This window comes from Pollicipes pollicipes, unplaced genomic scaffold (assembly GCF_011947565.3).
Source record: "Pollicipes pollicipes isolate AB1234 unplaced genomic scaffold, Ppol_2.1 Scaffold_4002;HRSCAF=4701_pilon_pilon_pilon, whole genome shotgun sequence".
NCBI lineage: Eukaryota > Metazoa > Arthropoda > Thecostraca > Pollicipedomorpha > Pollicipedidae > Pollicipes > Pollicipes pollicipes.
Window position 1 is genome coordinate 5,569,694 of NW_023596420.1, and position 14,155 is coordinate 5,583,848.

The 14,155-nt window shown below is 50.7% G+C and overlaps 1 protein-coding gene across 1 annotated transcript; it reads right to left on the minus strand.

Annotated features, from left to right (window-relative positions):
• Nucleotides 1–12,436: 12,436 nt before the first annotated feature.
• Nucleotides 12,437–13,471, minus strand: LOC119093450 (phenoloxidase-activating factor 3-like). Its single transcript, XM_037216403.1, has 2 exons — nucleotides 12,809–13,471; nucleotides 12,437–12,769 (listed from the first exon to the last, which is right to left on the minus strand). Exons 1-2 carry the CDS (start codon nucleotides 13,469–13,471, stop codon nucleotides 12,437–12,439), a joined length of 996 nt encoding a protein of 331 aa, XP_037072298.1.
• Between the last annotated feature and the right edge of the window lie 684 nt (nucleotides 13,472–14,155).

Consider the following 14,155-nt stretch of genomic DNA (forward strand, 5'->3'; position numbering starts at 1 on the left):
CCTACGGTCCAGTCTGAGAAGTGTCCTACTGTCCAGTCTGAGAAGTGTCCTACTGTCCAGTCTGAGAAGTGTCCTACTGTCCAGTCTGAGAAGTGTCCTGCTGTCCAGTCTGAGAAGTGTCCTACTGTCCAGTCTGAGAAGTGTCCTACTGTCCAGTCTGAGAAGTGTCCTACTGTCCAGTCTGCCCAGGATGTCCGCTGAAAAATCATCCCCTCAAACTCAAAATCGTTTGCACCACCAGTATGTCAGTCACATCGTTGTGAACACTTCCAAATGAGAGACAAATTCCGACACCCGCATTGCGATTCCAAGTGCATTTAGTTTAACGGCGTCTGTGTGCGAGATCTCGAGTCTCCGCACTTGCCAAAACTCTTCATCAAAGTCTGTGTATAGCGATTTCGCTGCATTCACCGACCTCCCTGCCAGAACATGGGTGTGACTGACAGGTCTGATCACAGACATGCCGTCAGTGGTCATCACTGACAGGTTACAGATCAAGGTGTCCCTCCCCGTCAGTGATGATGACTGACAGGTCATAGATAAGACTGTCCCTCCCTTCAGTGGTGGTCATTGTTCAGGACACAGATCAGTCTGTCCCTTCAGTCAGTGGCAGTGGCTGATCAGGTCGCAATCCGTCTGCCCCACCACAATGCGTGGGTGTGTCATCGTGCGTAATTCTGCTTCGTATCTAGCCTTCGTCGCGCCGTGTTTGACCGAGTTCAGGGTTCATCATGGATCAATCATGGATCACTACACTGAGCAATTACGTAACACCTCAGGGGAACACCTGTCACCGACATGTGCCAGATCACGGGGGCGGATCACATCACATCACGGGGGCGGATCACATCACATCACGGGGGTGGATCACATCACATCACGGGGGCGGATCACATCACATCACGAGGGCTCAGCACATCACCGCCATGCCAGATTTGCCACATCACCTTCTCGTGATCGGACGTGACGTTGTGTGCAACTGGAGTGCTTTCGGCAGCCTTTGAAGTAAATTGCTCTCATCACGCGGCTTCCTCGATGATGCTGATTTTGTCGGCTACGTAACTGGGGACTGCGTTTGATTGAGGCTGGTTGGACAATTTCAGAGGCAATTTCGCATGTCATGCAGGAATGTCATTGGCTTACCTTAATTCAGTCTTCATATCTTCCGAACTCCGTATTCATGACGCTATTATCTGGTGCTACGCCGCCCAATCCTTGGGCGGTGTTGACGCAGCTGTTGGTCCAAGCGCATTGGCACACAATTACTGTTCACGGTGTACTGCCTCGTTCCATGGGCTCCATGTGTCACACACTGGCGGTCTCAATGACAAGCAGCAAATCGACAACGATGGTTGGCATTTAGAGCTCAGCTGCTGTATGATTGCATGCATTGACAGAGACACCACAACGGAATGGTTCTCATCACGGTAAGGTGTGTACACAATCTCTGGCAAATATATCGTACAAACTCTATTTGCTCAAGATGTCTGGCGGTATGATAACGTGTATGGGAGAGCAAATTTCGCCATCAATTCCCGTAATATCTCTAGATTGATTAGCACGGTTTTAGCCAGGATAAATTTACCATATCGTATGCTGCAAAAATGTAAAAGTCCTGCACGCATCTTTTATCTGCCACTACCACCGTAAAAGTGTTTTTATCCAGCTGATTTGACTTAGTATGTATTGAACGCATGCACGTGCTGTGAACTGATTCCAGAAGTCGAACAACAAGCGCGAAATGACGCGTTGCAGCCGAAAAGCCCCAAACCTTTTTCTAATTATTCCAAAATCGAACAAAATAGTGATAAATACATATGGAAATTCATAAACTTTCGGACACCTGTGGGTATTGTTTTGGACAGATCGAACAAAAAACATATGGTGCAAAAAACAAAGGCTTCCTCGCTTAGAGTTACAGTTTGAAAATGTCAATAGGCTCTCCATGCCTTGTTTGAATCGCTGCAAGTGGATCTTAGCCAAAGCGTTGATTCGGTGTGTCGGAATGGACGACCGCTCCATGGACGCATTTATTTACTGTTCCCGGCTTGTTTTTTCTGCGCTCTTTTCGCCACTGCCAGCTCAACATAAGGGACATAGCCAGGCAGAGGGGGAGAGGGGGGGGGGGCAGGCGCCAATAGTCCTCCTCTAAGCCAAGAGGTTTGCACTAGACAGTGGGTGATTTCGCAGGAGTTTGCTGAAAATTGGCAGGGTACAGCACAAAACTTGACATCCGCTGGAGGGAGACTTAGGCCACGTGCCGGCTCAGCACGCAGCTTGAGCCTTCCCGTTCAGACGTCCAACGTGTTCAGTTGGCGACGTCGCCGGCGGGATCGCAAACCGCACAAAGCTTCTTAGCAGCTATCTCCATTCGTGTACACATGAGGCGCGCACCAGCACGCGCGTCAACGTGCAATCGATTGTTGGACATTCTTGCTGGATGACTTTTATTGTCTGGGGAAATTCCAGTGGCCATTCATCAACGAAGCTGAACGTTGTAAGTGGCCCGGTGGATTTTCACAACCCACGCACCGTGTACGCCGATAAGCTGAATGTCTGTTTTTTATTTGATAAACAGTCAGGAGCACGTATGAGCCGGGGCCGAATGTGCACATGACCATGCAGGCCATTGACCTTTCGTTTTACGTGACCACATCACCGGGGAACGATAATGCAATTGTATCGGGTGCCGGAAATCGTCATGACGTCACAAGACTTCCGAAAATGATGCAGTGCAACTCAGCAGTAGCGTGAAAAATTGTAGGATGATTTACGTTTTTGGCCACAATGCGCTGACGAATCCAGATTGCTTGGCAGTTTTATGATGGCTACAGTTAATGTATTGGCAGCATCATCGTACTAAGAAACTTGCAAGGAAACATTTGCTTGTTTGTGCACAAATGTATTATCCTTTTAATGCTACAGTTTCAAGCATTGTCATCATTTTATTTTCCTAAATACCCTATCGGATGGGATAAAAAACACATCAGCGCCATCAATAACGATATCATGGCTCTCAGCCTGGTTCCGTTTCCTTTTGAACTTCGTTTGCTCACTTGATGATGCCACTGCAAATAACGTCGATGTGAAGGCTACGAGCTTAGAAGTTAAGCGTCATGTCGCCGTGTTGTGCAACATCAACACGCACCCGGGTGGCCGGTTGGATGCCCTTCGTTCGGTTGGGGTGGGGGTTGGGGTAACATGAACACGCCCACTAAAATTTCAGAAACTGAGAGAGCTAAAGACACTAAATTCACGGGGTGAACTAACTTGGGTCAAAATTTTAGGTTCCTAGGTCATGACCTTTGGGTCAGATAAGGTCAGACGAGGTCAAACTTGAGATTAGAGTTCAAAGTGTCCCAAAACCTAGACACCTATTCTAGGCAAAATGTGTCATGCTCATTGGAGGTCAGTGACCTTTTTAACCTTTCTGAGGTCACAGTGACCAAAATAATAAAGACCGCTTTGGGTGTTGCATTTGAAAAGGCGAAATCGACTACGTTAGGCAGTATATTCCTGGCAACAAAATGTTGACCGGTGTCGATTTAGGTAAGTGACCTATTATGACCCAGAGAAGTCCATGGGGACTGTATAATGCGGGTCTTGCTACCAATAAATTCGAAATGAGCAGCAGAAATTGCCCCATACAGCTAGGCCTAGAGTAATAAAACAAGCTGTTTTTTTACCTTGGTCAGACCTTCGTATCTGAGCCTGGGTCAATAAAATTTGTCATTCGATTGTTGTGTCACCTAAGAAAGTATCTCAGAGATGTATGGCTTCGTCTAACACTTCGATGTTGCGTCACATTGAACGATTCCCTAGAAATTGCGTTCGCTGAATCCATGGCCTGACTTTGTATGATCAGCGATATTGCAAGGTACATCTAAGTTTTTGACGTTAAACTATCCGCTTTTAAGTTGTGTATGGCTATGACAATTTTGGCGCGGCTACGCCACGCTGTTTTGAAACAATTTCAAAAGAACCTTCAGGGGGGTGGGAGCATTCTTGGAGGGTGGGCACTGTGTCAGCAGAACTGACTCTGCTAAATGAAGAAGAAACATACTCCAAATACGGTGTTATAATTGTTTTTACACCCGCCACACATGAATAGGCCGCCAGGAGTGGGCCTCACGCTATCTCAGCAACGTGCAAAACCAAAGTTAACACCGAAGAACATGAACGTCATATTGCGGCACTCCGTGCTTAAAGCTGTAAATATTCATACAGGACGTAAAAAGCTGGGCGGAATCAGAGATAAACATGCGCACATAGCATGGTGCCCGCCCGAGGAGCCGACTCGCGGTCTGCCGAATGCCTTTTTGTCAACCGCGATATGACGGCTGCCATATTGGCGACACATGAAATGTCAACGTGCCAAAAGGTCGAATCAACGGCAAGGCGAACTGCATCAAAGCGACATGGAAAAATGATGAGGTGCCAAAACGGCGAAAGACTGAATGGCAAACTGCGAAATTGAGGCATTTAAAAAAGATGGATATGCCAAATCGGCGAGTGTTGCACTACTGAACACTCATGTTTTAAACAAATGGCGCCGTGGGAAAATGGTGACATGTCAAAATGACGAAAAGCCAAATGACGACACGAAAAACAAGTTCAGGTGGGAAGAGCAGAACCACGAGATTCTCCAAGGCTGCATGGAATAAGTAGGCTACGACTCGGGTTATCTACCAATTGCTCTCGTTCCCTTTCTTCTGCTGAAACAGAGGACAGAGAGAGACCGATGTTTTATTGACATGTTGACCTTGTAGGCCCGCAGACACATAATAAATATTGCAATCGAATATTTGTACAACGTCGACATCCGTGGTGTCCGGACAGAAAGTGAACTTGGAGTGTGCAAATTATTATTTGTCAACTACGCATGACAACTTTCATATTCGCGTTACCTAAAAAGTCGAGGAACCAAAGAGTCGAATCGGATAAACAACAACCATGGGAAACAGCAACATGAAAGAATGGTGACATGCCACCAAAATCATGAACGGTCCAGTGACGAACAAAAAGGCGGCTATGACGACTATGACGTCTGGCTGACGTCTGACTACGACGCGTTGCGCTTGTTATGTGAGGTGATTGCTGGTTGTGGGCCAAACATGATTTTCCATCTATTGTCGTTGTGGATAGCTATGGATTAAGGCTATGGCTATAAAACCACTTAAGTGAGCATCGTACCTCTGGTATGATGCTGTATTTCGATAGATGTAAATTGCGAGACTACAGCTCTTTGTTGCCCTTTTTCGACCGTCCTTTTTCTGGCATAATACTGTTTTTCGATTAGTGTGGCTTGTGGGCACAAACATACCTAACGTAGTTACGCATATCTCCATTTCTTGAGATTAAAGGGCTCGAAGTTTGGACATGTTCCTTGGCAAATCAGAAGGGATTACTAAAATTGTGGTGAGCGAACAGAACAGACTGATACTTGATTTACCTACCAAAACTGGCATCGCACTATCTTAAAAATGTGAAATGACAGGCTTCCTAAGGTACACGCCTCGGAAATTTCTTGTACGGAGGCTCTGCGCTAAAAGCCCTGTCAAGCTTTTCTTGATATTTTTGGCCCAAGTAAGAAATAATTATTGATGTGTGTAAAAAACGAAAGGTAATGAGTGATGTATTTATAGTTTTATGATGTACTCAAGATTGCAAGCCTGCAGCATCCGTCATAGCGCTGTTGTCAGAACTATGCCGTCTCAGTGGAGACGGGCCAAGAGTGGTAGCTCCAGTCCTGATCTAGTCACCTCTCCAGAGGCTCAAGGTGACACAGATTCCTCATTATGCTAGACTGATAGTAATAATCGACGGTAAAGGTCGAGATGGACAAATGATAGCAGGGATGGACGACCTCCAGCACCGATCAGCGACCTAAGGTGGCTGCAGCTCCCGAACACCACTGCAGGGGTAACAGAATGTTAAACGCCGTCGAAAGTAGGCTGTGCTGAGATTTCAAAGAAAGATAGCATTGCGTCAGCTAATTCCGCTCGAATTACACCGTGAAGTATTTTAGCTCGTGGAAAGGTCGACAGCAGCACAAGTACCCCATGTACTAGAGAACGTTAAGTAGACCGCATGGACACGATCCTACCCTCCTATTTTCTATCTTGCTTCATCCTACATCCTCGCGACACCCCGCTTGTCCGGGGCAGGCTGCATGTGTGCGCGGGCTAAAGCTCTGCGGCCAGCCCCCCACCAGGCGCATGCAAGTCTGCTCTACATTTAACCATTTTCTTTCATTCCATAGCCCTGAAATTATCATTTCTGGTCGAAGGGGCTACGATCTTAACAACCAAATAATCCGCATGAAGCCATTGCTGAAAACTTACCGCCATCGCTGGATTTCTCCCACCTTGTTCCACCTGTGCCTGGAAAACACTCAGTTTTTATTGGAAAATCTCCTACAATCCCCAACTCTAATGAGTTTTCTCAGCTGTATTTCGATTCCGTTTAAATGATAAGACAATTGATGGTCAGATGTTTTAGGACACTTCGCCCAGTGAACTAGGTTCGGCGCCACCTACTGCTACGGTTCCCGCGTCACTGGCTTCCGCCCTACAACCGAGCTACTAGAACTGATCGAGATAAACTGTGCGTTGTTTCCGGTGGACGGCCCGTGATGCGATAAAGCTGGCGGCAGGACAGCACGCCCGCCGCGGACAGCCAGCCACCAGTCCGACCGGGGAATTTCCGCTGATCGTGACGTCGACATCACGTGACCAAAACCGGCCCTGTTGATAAGCGGCGGCGCTCGAGTGAGCGGCACAGTTTGCGACGGACGCCAGCAATGTGTGGAGTACAGTTGTGCGCGGTGCTGCTGCTGGCGGTGAGCTCGGTGCTGGGGGCCGACCTGGCCCGGCGGCGCATCAGCCTGGAGAAGCGGCAGACGACGCTGCTGCCGGGTCTGGCCGACCACCCGGCGCTGGGCCGGCTCGATCTGCGCTTCTGCGGCAGCGGCTCCGAGTCACAGATCAGCCGCGGCCCACTCGGCTGCGGCTTCCCCGTCGTGGGTGACCACCCGTGGCTGGTGGCGCTCGGTTTCACCGGACCCGACGGCCGCGTCGTCTTCTCGTGCTCGGGCGCGCTCATCAGCGACCAACACGTGGTCACGTCGGCCCGCTGCGCACTCGGTACCCGTAGCTACATGCTCAGCACGGTCAGACTGGGCGAGTACGACTTTAGCAGCCGGCGGGACTGTCTCTGGTACGACCCGACCGTGTGCACCGAGGCCACGGACGTGGCTGTCCACTCGCTCACCGTGCACCCCGACTTTGTCGAGCACGGCGGTGACCCGAGCCGCTTCGACGTGGCGCTGGTGCAGCTGTCGAAGCCGGTGACGCTGGGTCACGGCGTGATGCCCATCTGTCTGCCCATGTTCCCACTGCGCCACCAGCCGCATCGTCTGTTTTCGCTGACGATGGGCCTGCACAACGGGCGGCAGCCGGCGGCCGACGGTGCTGCCACCTGCTGCGAGTGCAGCCGCCAGCGCAGCAACACCACGCATGTGATGGACGAAGAGAAGCTAGCCTTGTTCAACACCAGCTACGATGGCCCGGGGCCGTGCCAGTACCGGCTGCTGTCGGAGGCGGATGGCGAACCAAACCACTGTCTAGGCTCTGGCACGCCGTGCGTGGCCGACCTGGGCGCGCCCCTGGTGGCCTCCGACCAGTTCGGCTCGGCCTACTTCCTGATGGGCGTGGCCAGCGTGCGGCCGGCGCAGAAAGAGTGCCGCCGGCCGGGCGTGTCGGTGTCGTACGCGCCCGTGCGGCCGCACGTCCGCTGGATCCTGGATAGTCTGGCCATGCTGAGTGGACCGGGCGAGTGAGGGGAGAGCAGTCAGCCGGCGGCTACTACGAGTCAAACAAAGCGACTGGTCTCTTTAGCATTGCCACCCATAACGTGCCAAAGATGTTTTTTGTGTTATTTATGGTGTTATTTATTTACCGCTGCTCGAGACCAGTATCTTTTGTTTGTTGTGGTCAGTGATATGCACTAACTTTTATCAAAGTGCTGATCATGATAATTCCATGTACTCATCATCATCATGTCATCGCTCCATGTCTTTTGTAATAAATCTGCGTGCGACGAATTCATGTTGCATGTATCGCATTACACCAGCGGTTTGTCCAGCACTGCTATCGTATGGAGTTAAACAAGATGCGTGCATGCATGATCTCGGTCGGGGGGGGGGGGGGGACGACGCGGCAGTTGGAGGGGTGGTGGGTACAGATAGGTATATGCCCGCTTTCCTGCCGGCAGTAAGAAGACGGAACTGCTTTAGTGCCTCCTCACATTTTTGGGAGTGTCTTTTGCCCAAACTTAAAGGCTTGTTGCTATCCGTAAATGAGAAAAGTCCAGATCAATGAAACATCATAAATGAGGATGAAAGTACTAAATCGGTGTCAGAAAAATATTTTCTACATGAATGGCCAGTCCGTTGATCACGAGACCACCTTTATGACTTGAAAATCCCACAGTCCAGATGAACAGGCTGAATTTTATGCTAAGGAGGCCCCCGTTGCGAGCTGGGCGGCATGCTTCCATCCATCATTTTCTGCATTCAGAAGGCCTCGTTTCTGGAACGGTAAGCCACTGGCAGCCATCAATGGCTGTGGTTCCGGATCAGGATGCCCTATTTTGGCAATACAAAGCCCTTTACTAGATTTGGGGCCCATTTGCAAATCGGAGGGAAGTCAGGAGGACAATCTTCTTATCAGAAGACCCTGTTATGGAATAAGGAGGTCGTTTTGGTAGCCATCCAGCATGCTCCTGTTCTCGACTTTGTGATTGTCGACATTCTGTAAGATAAATATGATGCGCGTTAAGATTAAATATGAGGGCACTGCCCTCACTCCCTCCCCCCCCCCCCCCCCCCCCCCCCACCCCGCATCTCCCTCGAATGCGACGCCAGGGGACGAAAGTACGTTTGTGGCCCCTCTACTTTTGAAAAGTCGTTTTGTTCAGGCTGAAGGGCTTGCAGATACCCATAAATGAGCAAAGCTCAGATCCAGGAAACCTCCATAGCTGATATTCCACAGCTGATTCAGAAACTCTCCATAGCTAGATAGTACTAAATCGGAATGAGAAAATGCATTTTTCATCAAGAGACCTGTTTTCGGGATCACGACACCACTTTTATTAATTGGCCAGCCACGCTACACCTCAGGAGAACCAGCTGTGTGTTAGGGAGGCGGTTTCGTGCCAGGATGACTTGATTTGGGATAATGAGGCCCTTTGCAAGATGTCGAGGAATGACAAATATGGCAAGAATGTTGGTAAAAAGGAAGGACCCTCTTCCGGATAAGAGGTTTCCTCTAGATCAGCTCGGCCTGCTATGGAATAAGAAGTTTCTTTTGACAGGTAACCAGAATGTCCCTATCGTGGATTTTGTTATCGTTATTATCGTTTATCCTGGATGTGATGCATTGAACGAACGAATGAAAGAGCGGCTGCTCTCTATGCCCCCCCCCCCCCCCTACAACCCACGGGGCTGTTGTGCGGGGAGAAGGTCCCATTTTGCCCAGAAGACCCCTTGGGAAATTCCTTCCTCGAATTTGGAATCTGTGACGGCGCCCCTGATATCAGTCACATCATTGTAAACATTTGCAAATAAGAGACAAAATTCCAGTACCAGCATAACTATTCCAAGTGCATTCAGTTTCGTGGCGTCTGTAAGCGAGAGATCAAGACTTGGCGCCTCTCAGAACACTTCGCGAAAGTCTGCGTGTAGCGGCTCCGCTGTGCTCACCTTCCCATTTGGGTAGTGGTGGTCACTGATCAGGACATGGACATCTGTCCATCCACTCTGTGCTCTCTAAACCGCACATGGTTTCCCATTGCGGCGGTGTGACTAAACGCACCTGTGGCCTTTCTCATAAAGGCAGTTTGTTGTACATTTGCATTTTAGTTTGTAAATTTGTAGGTGTATTTGTAAAAATGTGTTTCATAAAGCAGAAAGATACAAACAACAACTGCAAATAACAAATTTACAAATCCACACACCAAAACCTACAAATCTTTCGAGAATTACTACAACTGTACCTTGGCATGTTCCATAAATGCCAGCTGATTTTCCAGCTGCGGTGCATTTGTAAGATTAATAGTACAAATCACACCTACAAATCAACGATGGCCTACCCCATTGTAGAAAAGCTGATCGTATGCTTAAGGCAATGCCAGTAGCGAAAGTGGATTGTGGATACGAAGCTCACAGAAGAAGGAGGCTTGCAAGTATCTCCCGGGGCAAACCAAGCAAGTTCTCAGAGGAAGTGGAAGGATAAACAAGTTCGCAGAACGCAACGCTCAGGGGGAGCAAATCAGTGACAGTGTTGATGGATTAATAATCCCCAACTCTGCGTATGTCCGGTGCAACCAAGAGTGCAGCAAATCAATTCTTTGCGTTATTATCCATCACTATGAGTGAATTTGGCAGCCGCACCAACCCGGTCCCAATCCGGCGTTGTCATGTGCCTGCGTGTCGAGGAAGTGAGGGGGAGGGACTGGCCCGCTCATGAACACGTCCATGAGAATAACTGAAAAAAATGAAAGGAAAAAACAGTGGGGCCCACTCAAAACTTAAGGACTTTTTCACTAGGGGCCTTTCATAAGACCCTGTGTCACCGCTGCTCCACCAAGATTCTGGGTGCGACCTTCGCACGTAAGCCGGCGCCGACAGGAGCGGGGACAGCGAGAACGGCGAGCCCGACTGCGTGAGCCTAACTTCATGCATTGACACCAACGTTCCGCTCAATGGGGGCGATGTAACTTGGGTTAGGTTTACCGATTTTACACCGAACTAATCGTTTGATAACGTAATATATGTTTAGGGACGGAGAGAAGAAAGGGTAGCTTTTCCGAGCAAATTTGGCATGCAAGGTAGCTGTAACCAACGGAAACGCAAATATTCAAGTCTTAATAAGCACCGCGCGGGGCTGCGCGCTGCTCTCGCCTCCAGGAAACACCTGCCACTGACATGCCGGCGTGGACTGAGTGTTACTATAGCAACGCTATGTTTCGAACGAGTTTTGCGCCGATCTTGACACCACTTCCAAAGTGCTCACTCTGTACTGGAAATAGAAACGAGAGTCATGCAGAGTCATGTTTTGGCGAATAGTTCTGTGCGATTATGCCTCCACTCACTAACCACGCTGTGCCGGGAAATAGTGGCGAAAAGCATGCGGGGAGTCATGTTTTGGTACATGCACATGACCACTAGCCACGACATAGTGTAGGGGGCCCTTAAACGATCAAGTGGGCCAGAGCAGGTTAACAGATAGTAACCCAGACAAAGGCGGCGGCCGTCCATTCAAATAGGAAGTGCCCGAGACCTAATGTGCAGTGCCCCGGAAAGACCAAGTGTGCCTGAGCAGATGAACAGTTAGGGCCCCCGATAGGAGTGCCAGGCCCTCCATTCAAATACGAAGTACCCAAGACGCGGTGTGAAATGCCCCCGAAAGATTGAGTGTACCCATGCAGTCTATCAGATGACCCCTGACAGGGGCGTATAGCCTTACATTCAAATACCAAGGCCGAATGCGCAGGGCCCTCGAACAGTCTAGTCTGCCCGGGGAGGTGTACAGATGGCCCCCAACAAGTGCGTAGGGCCATCAATTCAAATAGAAAGTACCCAAGGCACTTTGTGGAGTGCCCCGAACGATCGAGTGTGCCCAAGCAAGATAGCAGATGGGAGCCACCGACAAGAGCATGGGGCCCTCCACTCAACTGAGAAATATCCACTACACAATGTAGAGGGCCCCACAACGATCGAGTGGGACAGCGCAACTTTTTCAACCAGTCTCAGTCCAACGCAGTCCTTAGTTGATCAGCCAATCAAAAGAGTCTCATTAAGGAAGCCGCGCGATGGAAGCACTTCCACTCAAAATGCTGCAGAAAACACTCCAGTTGTACACAATGTCACGTCCGATCACGAATAGAGGGTGACGAATCTGATGTTGGGCGCCCTGATCTATACTATGGGCTGACGAATTAAAAGGGGTGTTCCTGTGATCCAGAAAACGGGCTGCTTAGTGAAGGCGAGAGCTTTCCGAGCCCGATTAAGTAATATCTAGCTGCTATCAACACTGCTGTATATAAGATAGCAGTGTTCGACTAACCGATAAAATGGTCCAGTGAATGCAACAAAAATCGTCACATGCAGTTGTATTACAAGCGACATAGCGCGCAGACGGGAATTATCGTCACCACCACTTCGATGAAAATAAATGCATATCACCGACGACAAACAGCAAAATACACAGGTTGTGAGCAACGGTAAATCAATGACATAATAATGACGTAATACAAACTAACATTTAATCTTTGGCACGTCCTGGGTAGTAATGATAGCGAAAGCACCACTCTGTTTGACTCGGAATGACCGCCAGCTGGCGCCCTTTTCTCTACCCTCGCATGCTCTGTCCACTCAAATAGAGGCCAGCAGGGCCAGGCTGTCCAGGATCCAGCTGACGTGCGGCCGCACGGGCGCGTACGACACCGACACGCCCGGTCGGTGGCACTCCCTCTGTGCTGGTCGCATGCTGGCCACACCCATCAGGAAGTAGGCCGAGCCGAACTGGTCGGGGGCCACCAGGGGCGCGCCCAGGTCGGCCACGCACGGCGTGCCAGAGCCTAGACAGCGGTTTGGCTCGCCGTCTGCCTCCGACAGCAGCCGGTACTGGCACGGCCCCGGGCCATCGTAGCTGGTGTTGAACAACGCTAGCCTCTCTTCGTCCATCACGTGTGTGGTGGTGCTCCGCTGGCGGCTACACTCGCAGCAGGTGGCAGCACCGTCGGCCTCCGGCTGCGGCCCGCTGTGCAGGCCCATCGTCAGCGAATACAGACGATGCGGCTGGTGGCGCAGTGGGAACATAGGCAGACAGATGGGCTGCACGCCGTGACCCAGCGTCACCGGCTTCGACAGCTGCACCAGGGCCATGTCGAAGCGGCTCGGGTCGCCGCCGTGCTTGACAAAGTCGGGGTGCACGGTGAGCGAGTGGACAGCCACGTCCGTGGCCTCGGTGCACACGGTCGGGTCGTACCAGAGACAGTCTCGCCGGCTGCTAAAGTCGTACTCGCCCAATCTGACCGTGCTGAGCATGTAGCCACGGGTACCGAGCGCGCAGCGGGCCGACGTGACCACGTGCTGGTCGCTGATGAGCGCGCCCGAGCACGAGAAGACGACGCGGCCGTCGGGTCCTGTGAAGCCGAGCGCCACCAGCCACGGATGGTCACCCACGACGGGGAAGCCACAGCCGAGTGGGCCGCGACTGAGCTGTGACTCGGAGCCGCTGCCGCAGAAGCGCAGGTCGAGTCGGCCCAGTGCCGGATGGTCGGCCAAGCCTGGCAGCAGCGTCGTCTGCCGCTGCTCCAGACTGATGCGCTGCCAGGCCAGGTCGGCCCCCAGCGCCGAACTCACCGCCAGCAGCAGCACTGTGCACACCTGTAGTACTCCACACATTTCTGGCTTCCGTTGCAAACTATGCCGCTCACTCGAGCGTCGCCGCTTATCAACGGAACCGTGTTTGGTCACGTGACGTAGACGTCACGATCAGCGGAAATTCCCCGTCCAGACTGCTGGCCGGCTGGCCTCGGCGGGCGTGCTGTGCGACCGCCAGCTTCATGGCATCACGAGGTACCCACCAGAAACAATGCACAGCTTATCTCGATTAGTTCTATGAGCTCCGTTGGAAGCCGGAAGCCAATGGCGAGGGAATCGTAGCAGTTCGTTTTGCCGAACGTAAGATGTAAAATGACGTTTGGTAACGTATCTTGACGCCATATTTGTCATCATGTGTACATAAGTAAGATACAGCTGAGAAAATTGATTAGAGTCAGGGATCGTAAGAGATATCCTCATAAAAACTGAGCTTTTCCAGAAAGAGGTAGAGCAAGCTGGTGGAAGTTCAACGATGGTGGTAAGTTTCCGGTAATGACTTCATGCGCACTGATTCACGTCTTCTACGGCGTGGGGTGCTTACGCTGCTCTCGAACTCACCGCGAATCGAAGTACTTCACTCTGTACTTATGGTAAATAAGCCGACGCGTACAGGAGTACCGTTTTTTACGGTCGTATCTCTGAGCTTACTATCCTTTTCTCTTACACTTGCAATGTTGGCCGGAAACCTCAACTATCTTAAGCCGT

Bases quoted from the DNA above. Each gene is read 5' to 3' on its own strand.
- LOC119093450 (XM_037216403.1), bottom strand. From the start codon at position 13,471: ATGTGTGGAGTACTACAGGTGTGCACAGTGCTGCTGCTGGCGGTGAGT. The intron at 12,770-12,808 runs GCCGACGGTGCT...TGTAGCCGCCAG, and splicing joins ACAGCGGGCCGCAGCCGGAG to CGGAGCACCACCACACACGT.